At 37.7% G+C, this 21247-nt stretch overlaps 2 protein-coding genes across 3 annotated transcripts; both read right to left on the bottom strand.

The window, feature by feature from the left end:
* Positions 1–667: 667 nt before the first annotated feature.
* LOC112296084 (amino acid transporter AVT6A) lies at positions 668–4465 on the bottom strand. The gene is made up of 5 exons (XM_024548230.3): positions 2936–4465; positions 2331–2486; positions 2003–2206; positions 1344–1824; positions 668–1238 (listed from the first exon to the last, which is right to left on the bottom strand). The coding sequence occupies exons 1-5, from the start codon at positions 3366–3368 to the stop codon at positions 1100–1102; spliced, it is 1413 nt and encodes a 470-aa protein (XP_024403998.1). The 5' UTR covers positions 3369–4465; the 3' UTR covers positions 668–1099.
* A 908-nt stretch (positions 4466–5373) lies between these two features.
* LOC112296083 (ATP-dependent DNA helicase pfh1) lies at positions 5374–9317 on the bottom strand. 2 transcript variants are annotated; one of them, XM_024548228.3, is made up of 9 exons: positions 9010–9317; positions 7923–8386; positions 7623–7794; positions 7266–7507; positions 6971–7129; positions 6681–6817; positions 6370–6592; positions 5915–6266; positions 5374–5792 (listed from the first exon to the last, which is right to left on the bottom strand). In XM_024548228.3, the coding sequence occupies exons 2-9, from the start codon at positions 8337–8339 to the stop codon at positions 5395–5397; spliced, it is 2100 nt and encodes a 699-aa protein (XP_024403996.1). In that variant the 5' UTR covers positions 8340–8386; positions 9010–9317; the 3' UTR covers positions 5374–5394. The 2 variants fall into 2 exon arrangements, with proteins under 2 accessions (XP_024403996.1, XP_090100691.1); XM_090244565.1 differs by lacking the exon at positions 9010–9317 and having other exon boundaries at positions 7923–8486.
* Between the last annotated feature and the right edge of the window lie 11930 nt (positions 9318–21247).

Below are 21247 nucleotides of genomic sequence, written 5' to 3'. Positions count from 1 at the left end.
CCGACCCTGGACAGATTTTGCACGGCGTGTTCGTCGTTGGGAAGAGTCGAGAGTCTCTCTGATTGGACGTTGCAAATTAGACTTGCAAACAGGAATTATCTGGTTGGCCACGGAAGGGGATAGGGGTCTCGTTTCCGTGTACAATGAAGGAGATGAGCACATGAAGTGTAGGGGCAATCACCGCACACTTAAATGCAGAGAGAGAGAGAGAGAGAGAGAGAGAGAGAACGACGTCCGCTGCTAGCAACAATAATTGCCTCTCAATCAGCACGACTAAATGGAGGGTGGAAGCACTTTTTTCCATTCTCGGCTTCAATTCGTTGGTCTATCAAACCTAGTTTCCACTTTCAAGAAACAAGTCCAATTGCTAGAGTGATTAATTTCATGCACATGATTAATGCAAAGCCCTAAAACTTGTATCCTTGATGCTTTGGCCGACAGTGTTGCATTAGAAATTGAACAAAAAGTGTACACGCTAATTTCAGACTGGCCGGAAAATGAAACTCAAGTTACTTCGAGATCTTGCTGTAGTGCAGGTCAAGGGAGGCCAACTATGGTTTCGGCTGTGGAATTGAAAGATACATCTGTGAACACGAAAAAAAAAACAAAACAAAACAGAAAGAGCAGAAGAAGGGCTTTGAGACAAGAATTGTCAAGTGAGACAACATTAAAAACGGTAGCACAATAGAAGTAATCTTCCAGCACAAATGAATACAATTGATACCATGATTACAAGTCTCACTACCTATGTTCAGAATTCTGTTTACAGATAATATGACCTACTATACAGCTTTAGCTGCTGAAGGGCGCCTCGATGTAAAACACAATTTATGGACTGTGATTCCTAAAAACAGCTTCAAATTATCAGACCAAATTCGAGAGGTTCGAATTCAGGCTTTTGCTGTTTATGTCAAGTCTATTTGGATATAAGAACATCACAATGGCCAACTTTGTTCACGATGGAACCGAGGTCCGGCACATGGATATGCATTCTCTGCTGAGAGGGCAGAATGAATCCAAACAATCAGATTATTGAACAGAAACGCCGATTCTCTAGTTTGCATTCTTCAATGATTCGGAGGAAGTAGCTGGTAAATCCTTAAGTAGAACCATTTTTTCCTGGATCCACAAGGTTGATCACGTTCGTTGTAACGGCAACCACGCTGGAAAGGATTGCAAGGATTACCATAACCACGGCCTCCCATTTGTCTCTCCTGGTTGCCAACAAGGGCTTGTCCCTGCATGAACAAAGAAATCACAGCTCAAGAAGTGTAACCACAACAATTTGAGGCTCTTCAAATGGAGTACGAGGAAACTTTACTGCTAGAGATGGCGGCACTTACTTAAGCAGGACTAGTGCTGGGAAGATGAATCCTAAGCAGACAGTGGCGGTTGCACCGGTAAACTGGAAAGCGACCCATATGTTGGGCACCACAGCTGCGCCAAGGAAGACGCAGCTGATGAGGAAGCCGGTGATAAGGGAGAACCGGACGGTGTCGTGGGCAAGTGGGGTGGCCCTTGGGAAGAGGAAGGAGTCAAGGTTAAGGCGGAGTGAGAAGTTGAGAAGCGGGAAGACCAACATTATGTGTACTGCGTAGCTGATCCGGACAATGATACAGATAAGATGGGAGAAAGGAACGCCCAAATCGGTGTCAAAGTTGGACAAGATGTCATCGCTTGTTGCATCCCCAAAGAGAAGATAGCCAAACGTCGCAGTGCAGAGGTAAATGGTGCCGCACAGGAGCATCGACCATCGCACCACGTTGCGCATCTTCTCGTCTGACGAATCGGCAGTTCCGGACAGCTCGTTTGCAATGGGATGCACTGCGGTATAAAAAATAAAAAAATTAAGCGAAGGGCCGTGGGATCTCACAGATGAACCCACAAACCTTGCAGTGGCCAATCTACTTGCAGAAGGCAAAAGAAACAAATAAAGAGGAAGAAAGAAATAATGGATTAAAAAAAATGAATGCGACAAACAGAAGGAAGTGCAAGGCTGTACCGTTGTGATGGCAGATGTAAGCAGTGACCATAACTGGAATGACAGTAAAGAGCCGCCAGAATGTCTTTTGGTCGTAAACATCTGGTGTCAACCTTGGCCATGAAATCTCTCCAGCGAACAGTTTCCATATCGTCACCCCAGCGACAATGACAACAAACACCACAGCCAGTGCGACGGACAATGCGGATGTCCATTTCAAGGAGTCTGAAATCATCGACCGCAAGAGCAACCGTGTCAACAACATAAACCTCGGAAGATGACTCGGGAAATCGGGTGCTTAAGAGGGTATTACGTACTCATGAGAACTCTAAGTGCGTAGATTGCTTACCAACATGTCGAAAGGAGATGAGAGGCATCAGAACTACGACGGCGATTGTGAAAAGAACAAAGGTACGCTCATTCCACCATGTCGGACCGCCCGCCCACTCTTCAAGCACACCAGTAAAATGCTCCCCTGAAGCTGAAGTTCCCGAAAGTACGTCGCCTGCACGAAGAGGAATAGACATTAAAAGACGATGATAATTATCATATGGAAGAAGCACAAGAACACTACTCAAAATAAAATTCTGAAACGATAGAAGCCATACAGGATTATGACAACTATCCTACGTATCCCGCTAGAAACATGTGTATTAGAAGGACAGCGATGAGATATATGTTTCTCAAAGGTAAGCAAACATCTCGCTCCAACCTACAACATAGAAACTCACACGAAGATAAGCCATAACTATACTTTGGAGTGCAGTCACTGATCATAAGTTCGATTGCGTTTGGAAACAGAATCGATTGCAAAAAAATCGTCTAAGTTCTTTACAATTATGATGAAATACATTGACCAAGGTCGATTGAAGTGCTTCATGCCCTGGAGTTTGTTGCTGGTTCCAGAAAGGAGTTGAAAAAACGAATTCCGAGAGATCAGGGCAGATGATTTACCAATTATGATCAAATACACGATGAGGATGCCAATGTTGTTGATTATAATACAGAGCTGCACCAGGGTACGTCCAATCCCACCAAATGCATCGGCCATCAATCCGCCGTACGACCTCGCCCCCGACGGCCTCGAGTAGCGCAGCATGATTTGAATTGAGTTTTCGCTGAGAATTCCCATTACAATGATGGTGAGGATACCGAGCGGCAAGCCCATTACCTTCATCGTAGCAGGCAACGCCATAATCCCCGCACCCACAATGGTGGTTGAGAGGTTGAATATCGCACTTGGCACAGACGCTTCGTGGTAATCGTCGTACACATCTTCAACCACTAGATCCTGCCTCTTGCTAGGAAGCAGGGGCGTCCTATCTGTGTGCGCCGTGCTCATGGTCCCGTCTTGGGGCTCTCCATCTGTTATCGACAAGCCAGTCATCTTTGCAACAGTTGTGCCTCAGTCAAAACTCTCCCTGGGTTATGCTACAGAAGTCCCCAAGAGACGAGGAGATCGTGTAGCACAAAAGGATTCTCTCTCTGTTCTCAGCCCATAAAGTTGGTTTTGGCTTAAGAATATGGCGCAGACCGAAAAAGCGTAATCACTATGTTGTATGATTTATGGAAAGCAAACAGAGGGACCTGTCATAATATTTCAGGTCCTCTCTAAACAACTCAACTGCACGAGATTCCGTCGCAGGTCCGTCGTAATTTGGGTCAAAAACCCCTCAAGTTCTGTTGTGGCATTGAGTAGAAGAGACTGCCTTTGGGAACAATACTGACAAACAAGACTAAAAATGCATGTACTGAACTTCCAATCAGATTATATCCAGAATAAGCAGAACGCTGCGAAAGCGGGAATGCTACACCAACATGGGAAAACTATTCAACGAAGTCCTGAACATTCTCCGCTCCGCACGCATTCAGCAAGAGAATCTCAAAGAGACGAATCTTGGCACCATACGTCAGACACGAACCTAACAAAACCTCACAGACATAGCATTCAGCCTTATCAAAATGAAAGGCCAGGGAGAATCCTACGTATCAACACACACTCAAGCCGCACTCGAATGCACCGCAAGCACCAAACAACTACAAAGCTCTCGAGCTTTCCAAATGCGAAGCCTGTACCCACAATCTCCAATCAGAAGAGGCAAATTCGGACCCAGGAAACGTCAAAAATGTGCTACACCCACAACCCAAAACTCGTTGACTGGAACAGAGCCGGCACAACACCGTAAACAGAAGATTCCACCTTACGAACTAGGACCTCTGCCAGCTTTACGATCGCATTTGCCACCACACGCTGCAATTGAAAGTTTGGTTGCAACAACGTCAAGAATATGAATATCGGCAAAAGTGATTTGTCTGAAGGGTACGTGAGTGGGCAGAGAGAGATTCAATCGATGCGCATCACTCGGTCGCAAAGAGAGAATAAAAGACTGGTCGCAACGGGGCCCACAGCGGTGGCGGTGGTGGGCGCAGGGCAACGTCCACCGCACACGCCATGGCCATCGCCCCACATGACATTCTCTTTGGCCTTCGCACACAAGCCCTAATTGCCACTAACACGGCCCATATTTGGCTTTGCCAAGGCCTTCATGAAACGAGGTCCCATTGTTCCGTTTCATTAAGTGTGGCTTTATGAAGGAATCTACGCACAATAGAAATAACTAATTCTGATGTGTGGGAGACCAGGAACAATCAGATTTACAAAACTAATAATATTGGGTTACAATAAACATGTAAGATTCCGTATTTGTGTTTGTTCTCCAAAAAGTAAGAGTTAAACGCAACTATGTTGGCGATATTTATCCGACTATACATTGTATTTCTCTCTTCCGGTTGTCGTATTCGTCGGCATCGGTGTTACCGAGGGCTAACTCTCAAACATCACTCATGAACCAGGACATTTCGAACACCTACTTCGGTAATTAATCGAGGAGGATCGCCAAATTGCACAGTCAATGCACTGATCGTCAATTGGCTTATCGTTGACCTTGAGAAAACTGAATCTTAAAACGGCAGAAGAAGGATTTGATTGGCTCTGCGGAACTGAATCTCCGGTGCTACATATTGCAATGCTGTGTAATCTTTTCTCGTACATGGTGGATCACTGTCGCCTGCCGTGAAGTAGAGCCATTCGACTCGTCTGGTTAACCATTCCATCTCTTGAACACGTATGAGGAGATGAAGGGCGACGACATCATTGTTGACATAAGACTTTAACTTCGAATTTAGGGTTTAGGGGGTTGAGATTCTGGTGAGGCCCCCCAATTCAGGAGCTGGGCACAAACCCAGATTCTCACCAGCGATGCCTATTCGACTCGTGGCACCTGCTTCGCCGAGGAACAGTATTCCTCGTTTCGCAAGGCGCTTGAGAGAACGTACTTTTGGACCACCGATCACTCAATAAGCACAACACTGTTAGCATTCAGACAAGTGCATGAGCTCAATTTGTACGTTTCTCATAAAATAGGCCTCATCCTGCACTCAAACGCGGCATGGCCTTGCTTTTTACAGTGATAACAGGTCACAGAAATTGGAGGGTCACTCTTGGGAATGAATTTCTCGAAAGAAGCATCGGTGCGCACCATGTGCGAGGCTTTTACTCTGTCTAGTATCTCTTCCGGAGGGACTACGATAGGCACATCGGGGAAGTCCAATGGACAAACGGAGGACGCCTCGTTAGCTGTCAGGGCTCTGTAAAACTCCATTACCTTCGGACTCACCCGGACATCTCCGCGGGAGGGGTTCCCGATGACTTGCAAGCCCTCCATAGACCGCGCTCTACTCAACGCCACATATACTTGGCCTTCGGCGAAGATGTCCTTCAGGGTGACTTGGACATAGTCCAGCGACATTCCTGCATTCAGCGCAGCCACTCACGCCTCATCAAACAGAAAACACAACGCTGGTAATCCAAATTGCTAATGATCTACGCAAATCTGGATTGTGTTATAGAGGTTAATGTAAATGAATGTGTACCTTGGCATTTGTGGATAGTGATAGCCCAGGCCAGCTTTAAAGGCACCTGCCATCTTACGCACTCTCCAGTATTCAAGATCTCGTAAGAGAATCTCTCCGGCACGCAGTAGATCTCACGACCATTTCTGAACCTGACGATAGGGATAAGATTAAAGCAGGTAGCCTTGAGTTTATCATACATTAATTGTGCTTCAACCTCTTTTGGCGTTTCCGGATACTGTTTGCTTCTCAGCACAGCTCGACATTCTTCCAAGATGACGTCCCGGAACGCCCACCCCACCACAACGCCACGAGAGCCGTTCACGAGATCGCTCTCCTTGCCCGTAAGTGTCAAGTTCCGGACCAACATGACCTGAATTCCATGCATAATCAATGCTTCGGAACGAAAAGAAATCATTGAAGTGATTAAGAAATCTTCACCGTACCTTAGAAGTATGCTGCGATGAGTACCATACCTGTGCTCCGACTTTCAAGCTCAACTCCTTGAGCGCAGTGCAGAGCTTCCAAAATTCAGCGTCCCTCAACTGATTGAACTGCGCTTGTTGAAGAGCAAGGTTTCGAGCTTCTTCTTTTTTGAGTCCTTCATTGGTATAAATGTGTTCCTCGGCAACTAAAACCACTTCTTGTTCGGGCAATTCTCTCAATCTATCGTGATTGTACTTGTCGACATCTGCATTCCTGATGAATGAAATACACTGTTAGGGGTTAGGAAGCCAGATTCCAATGATTTAAGATTCTGAAACTGCGAAGGAAGAATTTCTCTTACTTTGAATACAGAACCGTAGGTAGAATCCCAGCTTCCATAGGCAATGGCCTTGAGCACCGCTTGGCAATCTCCTCCAAAGCTGCTGGGTTCTCCCCCGTTCTAATCCCATTCAGTAGGTCAACGAAATCGCCATCGCTCTGCACTTTACAAACGGTTTAATTTTTTTAAACAATTTCCAGCAGCCCCACAATCTAGTTGCAAATCCTTTTACCAGACTACCAAGAGTGGTTTTTAGAAAAAGGATATTAACCCATGACCGTCCGGAGTGATGCGACAACAAGTTTACAGACCTGACGGAAAACATGCTGCAAGATGACTGGAGTGAGCTTAGCTCTCGTCCACGCAGGTGCCTCAAACGCCAGTCCTCTGTTAAGGAACTGATCATCGCTAGTGTGCGTTATCTTTTCTAACACTGGTTGCAGCTGAAAGAAATCGCCGGAAAATATGACCTGTAATTTATGAAATCACAGAATAAACACAAAGCGAAAATGAAGTACACATTTTGAACAAACCGCCCATCTCCCAGTTTTCTAACAATCTGTGAATAAGTTCCAGGGATTATGCACCAGAAGTTAGAGTAGATACCTGAAGTCCACCGAAGGGAACACCCGGCAGAAGATCCGCTGGTGTCCGAATCCTTCTTATCATCTGCTCCAGAGACTCTAGCAACTCGGCACTCACCATCGAGATCTCGTCGATGATCCAAACGCTCATATTGCGCCATCTACGTTTCACGGGAGCGTTCCACATCCTGTTGAAATCCTGACGACGTCGTGGAATGCCAATTCCAGTTGCTCTATGTACAGTGGTCCCTCCGATAGGAATTGCTGCACGCCCAGCACCCAAAACTACATAAGGTCAAAAGCAGAAGCAAGAAGAAATCCTCAGCACGAATACGGCAACAAATTGAAGCTAAAATTTCAATTGCTGCAGGGACCTTACCTGCAATGCCAGTAGGCGCCGTAATGGCCACTTTGCAGGCACAACACCCGCAAGACGATCCCTGAGCCAGCCTGTCATTGTGTTCGTCCCGGAACCTGTCCTTGAGAATGCCGACGATGTGGTGAAGCACTAAGGATTTCCCCGTCCCTCCGGATCCAGAATAAAATACATTCTGCTCGGATGCACATCAAACTCAATGCGGCATCCGAAAGGAAAGAAAGACAAAAAGAAACTTAACAATTCGTTTAACCGTGAGACAATTTCAAATCAGGCATCATTTGCGTCATGAAGATAGTTAACCTTGCCCTTCTGTACAAGGTCGATAACCAGACGCTGTTGAGGCGTGAGGGAGTGTATTTGTGGATTCGGAGGAGATGGAACGATGAAACAATCCCCAACCCCATTAGCATCCTCAACCTCCGGAAATGTCGACAAGGGAATGAAACTGGGGGTCTCGGTCCCGCTTGCAGTTACGCATGGCTTCTGTCTCGGACGTTTGAAGCCGTGAGCCCGCACAGAAAACTCAGCTGGCTCTACCCTAGGTCGCTTGAACGTGGAAGCGCTCGTATCTGCGGAGGTTGCAAAATCAGACACCACGGTCGGTGCCTTCCTGGTCAAGCTATCCGTGTCACACTCGCTCGAATGCTCATCTGAATCGAGAGTCAAGGGGTCTAATTGCGACCCGTAGCCACTCGTCATTGCTGCCTTGGCTAACATCTCGCCCTCGCGGGCCCCTGAAATGCGACTTCACACGAACAAAAAACCTGCAAAATTACACAATTCGAGACCCAATGTCGAACCATAACACCTCATTACTTCTATGCACAGGTTCTCACGCCGCTTGGATTATAGGAATTTTAAGATAATGCACCCGAAGTGCTCAATGACCTATTTCAGGTCCCAACGTCCGCCATTTACAGGTTCCAGAAAGAGAGATGTGTACGAAGAAAAACACGTAAGCAGCAAAGGGACAATTCAACATAATGCTGCACTAAAAAACAGCAATCATGTATGGGTTCTGTGTAAACAACAACAAAAACACAATCCCAGTTCGCCGAAAATGCAACTTGCTCAACGGATTCTTGTACGCCAACAAGCACAAGGTACCCATTGCAAACATCCAACACCGAGTGTTCTCCTACGCTCTCCTTAAAGCGGCGTCCACATATACAGACGCTCTAAGGAAATTGAAGTGAGCAAAAAAATAATACCGACAGACCCAGCAGATGATCAATTTAAATTTAAATTTTTTATAGGCCTCGCTCAAAAAGAAATCACCAAACATGAGCGTAGGCGGTTTCAAAATCAACTTCCGGCGTCACAGCAAGCAAACACGCCGCTGCTTTCACCGACGAGTTTCCAGGGTTTAAGAGTGGGGAACGCCCACCTCTTCATGCGACATCCGCAACATTGGCTGCTTCAACCCAAAACCGGAACTGTTGGGTCACTCCCTTAACATCGAGCGCGGCCTAGCGGAGGCCGTCAAGAGCCGCCGAAGAGCGCGCAAATTCCTCACCTAAGTGTCGGTAGAGACATTGTGCGAATCTGAAGCTTAGAAAAACGAAACGCTTGAGCTTGAGAATTTAATGCAGTGGAGGCAGAAGAGCAATTCGATCAACTCAGCGAAGATCGATGAGAGGAATTTCCGAGATCGACAACGGGACTAGCTCACATGCATTTCGCTTCAGGGGAGAGACATCAGCCGAGTGAACTTGTTCTCGCGGGATCTGCATTCTTTCTTCATCTACGATACCCGGTCTCGACCAGGTAACTCTCCGGGCGCAGGTATTAAGAGAATATCAATTCCATCCACATGACAGGTTCTGATTCAATGGTCTAACCGATGCTTGATCCGGTTCTCTATACTCCGGGTATACGACCTCCTTTGCTTTGCTTGGGGAATCCATGTGTTAAAACAAGACATTTAATCTTCAAGTTGGTGAAGGCGATGAATTATTTTAAAGAATTGGGCATGTTATTTCACAGATTTCGTAGAATATTACATAATTCATCATTTTTAATGATTTTTTAACATTCAAAAAATAAAATAAAATAATTATGAGTGAGCAATTTGTTCAAATATGTGTTTAAATGTTTAAAAGAAAACAATAAGTTCTTTTTGGAAGTACATGTAAGTTTAAGGATATGAAGATTGAAAAAAATGTACACAATAATAGACGTTTGGAAATAAAGTAAAGTTAAAAATACAAGCAAGGCCAAGAACTTAAAAGAGATTAGATTTGAGCTCTTTATTTATTTATTCATTTATTTATTTTTCCTTATTTGTTACAACAAAGATTTTATTCTTAACTTTAAAATCTGATAAGATGGATGTAAAGCTTTTTTTTTTTTGTTAAACCACAACTTCTATTATAAAAAAGAAAAAATTAAAATGATGAAAATATTGCAGTATCACACTCATATTTGTTGAAATATTTTTGAAAGACAATAGACAGAACAAGAAATCTTGATTAAAAAATACTTTGTAAACTTTAAACTTCAATTTGACTTTTTTACATGATTTGTATTGACATTTGTGTTTAATAATATCATAATACTGTATCTTTTGTAAGATTAAATAATTATAAGCTCTAATCCTTTTATTATTATAAGTATTAAATATTTTATTCTTGTTATCCATAATTTTAAAAAGTGTTATTAATTGTAAGAATGAGTTACTTAACATTCATCTACTTAACATTCATCTACTTCTTATATAAAAGAAATCAAGCATCTATGTTTGTATGTAGTGTCAAAAACTCCCATTGGCTGAAATAGTAAGGGCTAATTGGTTGCTAACATAAGTATATATATTTTAATCATAGTAAGAAACATTGATTGGTTGTTGAGGTATGTTGTATTGTGTTTGTTTATTTGTTTATATGTTTTTATTTTTTATTTTTTTTTATTTTGTTTTTTTATTTTTAAATCACAATAAGGAACACATGAAGTTGCAATGAAGTTGTAATGATAGCAAATCAACTTGCAATAAAGTGCCCTCTGTAAAAGTGAATATTGCAATGAAGACAAATCAAATTACAATGAAGAGCCTTATACAAAAGTGGCAATGAATACCACTCATATAAAAAATTTGACTTCAAACATTTGTATGTAACACCAAAAAATTCCATTGGCTGGAGTAGTAAGGATTAATGATTGGCTATTGATATACATTGTATTTTATTTATTTATTTATTTATTTTTTGTTTCTTTAATTGCAGTCATGGACATTGATTGGCTACAAATGTGTATTGTATTTATATGTGTGTATAATAGGGACATCAAGTTGTGATGAAGTTGCAATGAAGGCAAATTAAATTGCAATAAAGAACCCTTTGCAAAAGTGACAATGGACACTACTTATACCACTTATATAAAAAAAAAAAAAACATCTTTGAATATCTATATGTAACATCAAAAAGTCCCATCTGTTAGAATAATGAGAATCATTGATTGACTACTGACATATATTAAGTATTGTACATGATTTGCAATGTGCGATTAATTAGATTTGAGAATTGGCTCCATTTTGCTACTAATTTGGAAATTTACATACACAATGTGCCTTTTTAAAAGCAATAGAGCAGCAATATCCAAAGAAGTGTCAATGTTATGTATAAGAATACAAATTGTTGGATTTTGATTTAGATTTGCTACCATGTTGTAAATCATGCACTGTAGATGTTTACATTCACTTTGATGTTTGTATTTACAAATGTATGATTAATACTTCTAAATACCATGCTCTTTGAACTTGTGTATGGCTTTTGAATGAAACAATGATGTAGATTTCATTGTAATGGTGAAGATAATTCCTACAATATTAAAATCCATATATTTCTATTGTATTCTATGATATTTCAAAACAAAATTACAAACAATTCAACATTGCTTTTATGAGATTACACAAGCAATATTTCATAGTTTCATAAAATAATTTTGTGTTTATAGAAGAAATCAAAAAGACAAAAAAGAAATATATAAATTGTAGAATGTATGTTTCAATAAAAATAAGAATCTTTTGTAGAAGTAACAATTGCAATGAAGAAACCTATGTAGAAGTAACAATTGCAATGAAGAAATCTTTGTAAAAGTAAGAATTATGATTAAGACAAATCCAATTGTAGTGAAAAGCCCTCTGCAAAAGTTTTTTAAAGGACAAAAATAATAAGAGCAATAAAGTGGAGTAATAGCAACAATAACATAGAAGAAGAGAAGGCAGTGGTGCAAAGAGAAGTATAATGCAAAAGATGTAAAGAGAATCATTGCAAAAGCCAAACATAATAAAGATAGGAAGATGGATAAACATGAAAATTTTGCAAAACTTACAAAAGTGCGCCATGCAAGGGAGGAAGAACTTGAGTAAGATTTAAAGCTAGCAATAATAGTAATAGCAATAATAAAGAGGCTTATAATGTACTAAGAAGCTAATGCAAAAAATTGTATAAATACGTTACTATCAAAAGCATTACATGATATCATGTATCTTCTAGTGGATTCTTAAGTCAATTATCAAAATGTGAGAAGAATGAATCAAACATGTCAATGAAAGGATGAATTAAAGCAAGAACAAAGGTTGGGAGTGATATGAGCAACAAAATCAATGAAAAAGCATGCACTTTGTTTAGAGGCTGATGTAAAGGATTGTATTAATATATTATTATTATTAAAAGCATTATATGATATTAAATAATATCTAGCAAATTTCTAAGTCAATCTCTAAAATGTGAGAAGAATGAATCAAATATGTAAATATTGTAGGATATTTTTTTAATTGGCAAAGAAAACTATTAAGTTATAAATTAAGTCCATGTGGAATAAATGTTGTGGATGAGGCAAAGTTTCTCTTCTCTTATTCATTATGCCTTTAGATTTAGTTGCTTATATACATGCATAAGAGAACAATGAGTTTAAAAAGAAATTTTATTCTTATAATTTTGCATTTGCTATCACTTTATCGTACATACAAAGCATTGAATATGAATTTGGACTAGGTGTATATACAGTGACTCAAAAAGCTATTTCAATATTGATATATTTTTAGAAAGAATGGTGTATTAGGGATAAATTGTAGTGAATAATGATACGTGGTTTATACAACAAATAAAATATTTCTTTGTAACTACCAAATGAGCCTAGGTTGAAAAGAATCCATTAAGTAATTGAGGAACTATGACCAATTTAATTTGGAGTAGTATTAAAGCGATTTTTTGTGTGTAGTGTCTAATTTTTGGATTCTATCAATTACTCAATATTACACCATTCTATCATCATCAAATTTACTATGATAATATTATTACTAATCTAATGACATCATCAATACTTATTAGTAGCTATAAAAGTATTATTCTTAAATATAATTCTTAGCATGGACATATTCCAAATTACTACATTCTAGGACCTTCTAGAATCTTCTATAAATTTTTAGAACCTTCTAGATACTTGTAGAATCTTTCACAATCTTTTAGAAAGTTCTATAGGCTTTTAAAAGCTTTTTTAGACTTTTAGAAGCTTCTTTAGACTTCTAAAAATTTCTATAGAAAGTACCATAGACTTTTGTAACCTTCATTATAATATAAATAGGAATCTTTAGAATCACTTTTACTATCAATTTCATTCTTTGTCTCTAATCTTGACATATTTCTTTGTGAGATTCTTGTATCCTTGATAATTCTTTGAATAACTATGAGACCTATTCCCCGCTCTCTCCTAGACAACATCATCTCTACTCTTCTTCATTCTCAAAAATCTTATGGCCAAATTACTTTTGAATTTGGCTTCAGTAAAGCTATTATCTCTAGGCTAGCAAAAAAAATTACTTTTAATAGAAAAAATCTTAAATTAGTCAGACCAAAGAAATTTACTATAATAGATGAAAGGACAATCATTTGCCAAATTAATACTAAAAAGGTTGAAAATATTGTTGAGGTTGCTAAAAACCTTAACAATATTATCAGTAATCTTGTGTCAATTCAAATCATTTGAAATGTTTTCAAGAAATGGAATATAAAAGCCATGGTGAAGAAGAAAAAGCTACTACTATCTACCCCCAATTGGAAACAATGCTTGGATTTTGTTCTGAAGTACAAGGTATAGACTATAGAGGATTGGAAGATGCTTATTGAATGGTATGGAATTGTATGGAATAGAATGGGGTTGAGAGGATGGCAGAGGTTGAAGGGAGGATGGATGCTAAGCAATTTGTGAAAATTCTTGAAAAAAAACTTGCTCTCTAGCATTGAAGAATCTAACATTTGTGAAGAAGAGGTGATTTTTCAGTAAGATAACGTCTCCAAGCATAACTAAAAATTAGCATGGAAGTGGTTTGATCATCATGGGATTAAATTAATAGATTGATTTGCTCAGTCTCCTGATCTTAATCCCATTGAATATCTTTGAGAGCATCTCAAATGCCAGCTCAACACCTAGAAGTTCAAACCAAAGGAAATTTGAGAATTATGAAAAAAAATAGTTGTAGAATGAAATAATATTGAAAGAATTTTGCACCAAAAGTTAATAGAAAATATGCTTAGGAGGTTGGAAGTAGTTATCAAGGCCAAAGGTGGTCCTACAAAGTAATGATATGTAATTGGATAGAACACCCAAAAAAATGTTTCAATATTGTTCCAAATTAGATTGGTTATAGCTCCACAATTACTTGATGTATTCTTTTCAACCTAAGCTCATTTGGTAGCTATAAAAAGAGTACTTCATTTCCTATATAAACCACATGTCATTATTCACTAAAATTTAATTGTAATATACCATTCTTTCTAAAATATGTCAATATTAAAATAATTTTTTGACTCACTATACGTAAAAGATCCAAATGGTCTTTTATCATATGATTGGAAGATTATAATGTGATGCAAACATGCTTCTTAAATTTTTGCATGCTTACATTTATGATCCAAAAAATGAAATATGATATAAGTAAGATCTATATATTTGAGTGGATAGAGTATATTTGAAATTACTAAAGAAAATATTAGAGGGTTTAATCTCTATGTTTATATTTTTAAGTGAGTTACAAACTGCATTATGAACAATTTCAATGATGAATTTTTTGTGGTCTTTACTACTCATTGAAATTTCCATGGCAAATTAGATCCATGTCAATACAATACACATATAGCCAATGAAGTTACAATGATTTTTCTTAGTAAAGTCCACGAAATAGGTTAAAATGATATAGTAGTGAAGTACAAGAATGAAGATTTAATGTTTATAGATGCATTTGTGCCTCCGCATAATCCAATGTAATATCCTATCTTCTTTCTTGCTAAAGATAGTAGATGGTCAAGTGATGTAGGATAGTTAGATAATAATAGGTAAGTAACAATGCAAGAAAATTATGCCTACTTTATGCAAGTGCGGGAAGATCAACTATAATTGTTACATTTTAGAGGTAGATTAAGGCATCAGTGTTTCATAAATATGGTGGCAAAGGCTAAGCAAAATGCATTGAATTTTTTGGCAATTAATTAGAGTACACTAAAGACAATATTATTTTAGGGGCTTGCATGTATGGTAGCTATAAATAAAGGATTAAGATCTATAAAAGTTGAAAGATTGTTTTGCATGCATTGTTCTTAGGTTTGCCATAGTTTATGATACAAGCATACAAAGATGCAATAGCAAGTATAAGGACTAAAAGTATCTTTAATACCTTTAGTGTATTTATTTGTAATCTAAGTTGAGATGAAATAATTGTTGAATTTCTTCCATGCCAAATCTTAGCATCTATGTTAAACATTGTGAAGTGAGTTTTTGGCATAAAGATTCAACGAATATTAGATGATATAATCAAGGATTCTACAAGAATTTTTAGTACTTTGTTGTTTTAAATTCTATTTTATCTTTCATAGCAAGGTGCTTGGTGCATCCTCAAGCAAACTTTACAAAATACGACAACAATTCATTCTGATGCCAAAAAATATTTTAATTAATAAAATCAATGCAATCATTTAAAATTGTATTTCTAGCCATGAATACATACTTTTGTTGGAAGATATAATTACTTTTTAGAATAACCCAACAATAATGTATGGACTTAAATTTTTGAATTTTATTATAACTACAAGTATTTTGTGTCACTATTTAGCATTGAAAATTAGAATTCTTGTGATATTATTGTGCAATTTAGATTCAGTAGGTAGTCTTTGCATTGAAATACATATGATTGTCTAATGCCTTCCATGTCAACTTATCATTGCATAACTTAGTATATGCGCTCATACTAAGAACTTAGTAGCCATACTTAGAATCACAACTAGAACAAGTACCATACATTTACTATTTATATAAATAAATAGATAGTTCCCTCTTCATGTTGTCTTTGCAACAACTATAAATAAAGTGCAAGGACAAAATATGAGCACTATTGGTCTCCATCTATTATAGCATGTGTTTATTCATGGATAATTATATGTAGAATTATCATGTGTAAGCAATTTAAGTAGAGTATTCAAGTTGTCCACTTGAACAATAGACAATAAATCTAGTATATGATAAATTGTTGAGTTGATGTTGATTAAGATGTGAGGACTTAAGATGGTTCAAAAGTTTAAAAATCTTTGGCATTAACTCTAAAATGGCTGCTACAATTGCAACCTTGACATAGTAGTAGTTGTTTAAAGTAAAGCAATCAATGAAGATCAACAAAGGTTGTTTTTGAATTTCGATCTCTTTTTGTTTTAACTTGTTGTTTTGTATTTTGATATTTTTTTTATTATTTAATATTTTATATTTTGTATCTTTTATTAGAAATTATAAAAAAATATTCAAATATTTGATTGCTTAATTATCACGGACATACTCATGTAAGCTAGTAATTACATATACAAATAGGTGGAAGTAAGTAAAAGTAGGTAAAAGTAAGTTAATTCTATAGTATTTAATATAGAAGCTTTCTAGAAGCTTTATAGATACTACTTTGACTTCATTGGTATCTTTAATTGACTTTTTGGATTAGAAACATGGTCAATAAGTTGGCCATGTGCCACACATGTTGTTAGCTTCAAGATCAAGCTAACTATGTGGCCCACATGTAGAAAAACTTGCCTTGTAAGTCAAGGCATGTGTCCTACAAAGTCAACACATATTGGAGGTCCTATAGACCGTCGCCACGTAGCCCCTAGTTAAATAGTATATATAGAGACAAGAGTGAAGCCTTCTTCACTCTTGTCAACTCCTTTCTTGCTTCCAATCTAGTTTCAAGGGTCTCTAGTTTTCTTGTCTTTTGGCAATAGCCATTCCAGTTTCTCTTTCAATATACATACTTGGTTATTTATATTTTGTTACCTTTCTTTGAATGAAGGCTCACTTATTTGAATTGATTTTTTTCATTGAGTTCTTGTCCTTGACAGATTGACAAGAGTACACCTACAATATTAGAGCTTTATCTAATCTTGATTAAGAGTGGATTAATGCTTTTTCTTGATAAGATATAAGCATATTAGAAGTTGCGGATTACCCTCTTCTAAACTAATACTGTCCTTAGTATTTTCTTTGTTCTCAAGTCCTCTCTTCTATTTGTCTTGAGCGATATTAGACATCTTTTCTTTTTTAAGTATTATCATGGTAGAACTTATTGAAATGAAGAATGCAATGGCACAAATGCAAGAGCAATTGAGGGAGTTAATGCTTGCGATGTATCAACTCAATTTACCACTACAAGGAGCAACAAGATTGGCAAGAAGTGAAGATATAAAAATGGTTGGAGCTGCTTCAACATCTGCACCAAACTGTGTCCTTTCTCCTATGGTGGAACGCCCTTCCAGTGTTAGAGAACCAACAATTGCCCTATCCGAGAAGTTTGATGGCACCAGATCCAAGTTTCGAGGATTTATCAATCAAGTATAACTTCTGATTGAACTTCAACCCCAAAGCTATCCAACTCCAGGATCGCAAGTTAGATTCATTGGTACGCTTCTTTCAAGTTCAGCACTATTGTGATTTTCATCTTTTCTTGAACGACGAGATCTAATATTGGATAATCTAGAGGCTTTTCTAGTGGAGATTTGATCCATGTATGGAGAACATGATGCAATTCGTGTTGCAACCAATAAGATCCATAGTTTACGACAAGGCAATCGATCACTAACGTTGTATGCTTCACAATTTTCACAACTTGTAACTGATATCAAGTGGGATGATGCTGCACTTATTAGCCAATTTTTCTATGGATTACAATATGAGGTAAAAAAGTTAATGCTCAACTTACCTGATCCTCAAACATTGAGTCAAGCAATTGACTTTGTTGTGAAGTGCGACAATCGCCTTTTTGAATTCCGATCTAAGAACCGTACAAGTGAACCTCAACGTTACTATACTTCAATGGCAACACCAACACCTCTTCAACAGATACATTCGAAAGTAGAGGATATGTAAATTGATGCAATATATTTCAAACCTCTTATTGAGCAAGAAAAGACTTGTCGTCGTCAAGAAGGATTATGTTTATATTGTGGAGAAGCAAAGCACACTCCTCAACATTGTCCAAAGAAATGACGCAATCACAAAATGAGGAGTATGGCTGTGAAAGAAGACAATATGTCGAAAAACGAATTTGTCCAACTACAATAGGGACCATGCGGCTGGAACCTTGCACAACATCTAGTAAAGGTCCTATTCTCTCCTCAGAGCCCTCTCCTTGTTTTACATTAAATGTTATTTTAGGACCTAAATATTACAAAGCTTATACCTTATTAGATTCAGGAGCCTCGGTGTGTTTCTTAGATGAAGAATTTACTAAAAGACATAGCATATCTTTAGTAAAGAAAACTAAACCTGTTCATGTAGAAGTCATAGATGGTCGTCCATTGTCTTCTAGAGATATTACTCATGGAACCCTTCCTATAGAAGTAATAATCAATGGTCATAATAGCTTTGTAGTATTTAATATCATTAGATCTCCCTCTAATCTAGTCATTTTAGGTTTATCATGGTTAGAAAAATATAACCCTCAAATAGATTGGATTTCTTGAACTCTTACTTTCTCTAAAAATATAACTAACGTTGTAGTTAATCAAGTAGAAAGTCATAAGTCCAATTCAATTAAACCCGTATTTATAGGTGCAAAAGCTTTCTTGCATGCTGCTATGAAAGAATCACCATATATTATTTATGCCACACATGTTTCTACAGGTGGAAAGAATTCAAGTGGCATTCCAAGCCAATATCAAGAATTTCAAGATGTATTCGTAAAAAAGAATGCAGATACACTCCCGGAACATCGTCCCTATGATTGTTCAATTGACCTTCAAGAAGGAGCACAACCGCCATTCGGACCAATCTACAGTTTATCACAAAATGAGTTGATTGAACTCAAGGAGTATATTGAAGAAAATCTAGCCAAGAATTTCATACACCATTCTAAATCTCCAGCAGGAGCTCCAATTCTATTTGTGAAGAAAAAAGATGGATCATTGGGGATGTGTATTGATTATCGAGGACTCAACAAGATTACCATCAAGAACAGATATCCACTACCTTTAATATCTGGACTTCTTGATCAGCTGAATCAAGCTAAGATCTATACAAAAATAGATTTCTGAGGAGCATACAATCTAGTACGCATTAAAGAAGGAGATGAAAGGAAGACTACGTTTCGAACTAGGTGTGGACATTTTGAATTCAATGTCATGCCTTTTGGACTTACAAATGCATCAGTAGCTTATCAACATCTAATGAATGATGTTTTTTGAGAGTTTTTGGACGATTTTGTGGTTTGTCATCTAGACAACATCTTGATCTATTCTAAGAATCAAGAAGAACATGAACTTTATGTTCGTCGTGTATTACAAAAATTAAGAGATGCAGGACTCTATGCTAAGATAGAAAAGTATATATTCCACACTACTCAAGTCGATTTCTTAGGTTATATCATTTCAAATGATGGACTTGTGATGGATCCTAAGAAAATTCAAACTATTATAGATTAGAAGATTCCAAAAACTGTAAGAAATGTCCAATGCTTGTTGGAATTTGCCAACTACTATCGGATCTTCATCAAGGACTTCTCTCGAGTTGCAGCTGCACTTACACACTTGACTTGTAAAGACAAACTCCAATGGAGTCAAGAAGCGGAAATTGCTTTGGAATCTTTAAAGACAATGTTTGTTTCTGCATCAATCTTGTATCGTGTTGATTTTTTCAAAGCATTCTTTATGGAAATAGATGCATTAGACTTTGCTTTGGGTATGTTTTTATCACAAATGGAAACAGATGACAAACTTCATCCAGTAGCCTTTCATTCAAGAAAATTCTTAGCAGCAGAAATCAATTATGAGATCCATAACTAAGAACTTCTTGCAATTATGGATTCTGTTCAAGAATGGCATCATTATCTAGAATGCGCTTCTAGTCTAATCACCGTGTATACGGATCACAAGAACCTCAAGTATTATATGTCAGCACGCATATTAAATCGTCGTCCAGCTCATTGGAGCATGTCTTTATCAAGATTCGAGTTGATCATAACTTATTGACTAAGAAAACAACAAGGTTTGTTCGATGCCTTATCTAGACATTCTTATCTTGCACCAAAAGAAGGAGATGCAGCTTTTGAGCAACAATGAACGGTTCTCTTGAAGCCGGAGTAATTTCATCTTGGAGCAATAAAATCAACATTGATTGTTGATTTAACTTTTTTCAAGCAAGTCCAGTTAAGTATGTCTTTAGACCCTTTTGTTCATGATATCAAGAATAGTTCTTCTAAATCTCATAATCTCTCTAAATTTGAATTCAAGAATAACCTACTCTATTTTGAAGGATGCCTATATGTTCCAGAAGGAGAAGCACGTTTACGTATTTTTTAAGCTCGTCATGACTTCCCAGTAGCAGGACATTTTGGATACAATAAAACTTTGGAACTAATATCCAGGGATTTTTGGTGGCCTCAAATGTGGAAAGCAATCAAAGATTTTGTACAATCTTGTGATATTTGTTCGAGATCAAAAACTCCTCGTCATCGACCTTTTGAACTTCTTCAGCCATTATCCATTCCAGAACAACCACGGTTTTCTGTTTCTATAGACTTCATCACGGATCTTCCAATCTCAGGTTCATATGACTCTATATTCATGATAGTAGATCGTTTTATCAAGATGGCACATTTTGTACCATGTACAAAATCTATTACAGGTGAAGAAATAGCTAAGCTCTTTCTTGATAATATCTATCACTATCATGGATTATCTAAGGATATTATATCAGATAGAAGAACTCAATTTGTATCAAGATTTTGGCGGACTCTTTTCAAGATTCTTAAAGTGGATATAAAACTATCTTCGGCATTCCATCCTCAAACTGATGGACAAAAGAGCGTGTTAATCAAGTTTTGGAGCAATATTTAAGATGTACCATTAACTACCAACAAGATGATTGGACAACTCTTTTGCCATTGACAGAGTTTGCTTACAATAACACGGTACATTCTCCTACAAAAGAAACACCTTTCTTTGCTAATTATGGTTATCATCCACGACTTGATACTTTTGAATTTTCAAAAGTTGATAATCTTGCTGCAAAAGCTTTGGCGATTCATTTATCAAAGCTACATGCAATGATGAAGGCGCAGTTAAAAGAAACTCAAGAACAACAAAAGGTCAATGTGGATGTCT

Source organism: Physcomitrium patens, chromosome 19 (assembly GCF_059467195.1).
Source record: "Physcomitrium patens ecotype Gransden chromosome 19, ASM5946719v1, whole genome shotgun sequence".
In the NCBI taxonomy this organism is placed as follows: Eukaryota; Viridiplantae; Streptophyta; class Bryopsida; order Funariales; family Funariaceae; genus Physcomitrium; species Physcomitrium patens.
Note: the sequence above shows the minus strand (reverse complement) of the source record. Positions and strands in the feature narration are given on the sequence as shown.

Bases quoted from the DNA above. Each gene is read 5' to 3' on its own strand.
- LOC112296084 (XM_024548230.3), bottom strand. From the start codon at position 3,368: ATGACTGGCTTGTCGATAACAGATGGAGAGCCCCAAGACGGGACCATG. The intron at 1,825-2,002 runs GTACAGCCTTGC...TTTATACCGCAG, and splicing joins TTACATCTGCCATCACAACG to TGCATCCCATTGCAAACGAG. The intron at 1,239-1,343 runs GTAAGTGCCGCC...TTGTTCATGCAG, and splicing joins CCAGCACTAGTCCTGCTTAA to GGACAAGCCCTTGTTGGCAA.
- LOC112296083 (XM_024548228.3), bottom strand. From the start codon at position 8,339: ATGTTAGCCAAGGCAGCAATGACGAGTGGCTACGGGTCGCAATTAGAC. The intron at 7,130-7,265 runs GTATCTACTCTA...CATAAATTACAG, and splicing joins TTCCCTTCGGTGGACTTCAG to GTCATATTTTCCGGCGATTT. The intron at 6,593-6,680 runs GTAAGAGAAATT...TTCATTCATCAG, and splicing joins CCTACGGTTCTGTATTCAAA to GAATGCAGATGTCGACAAGT.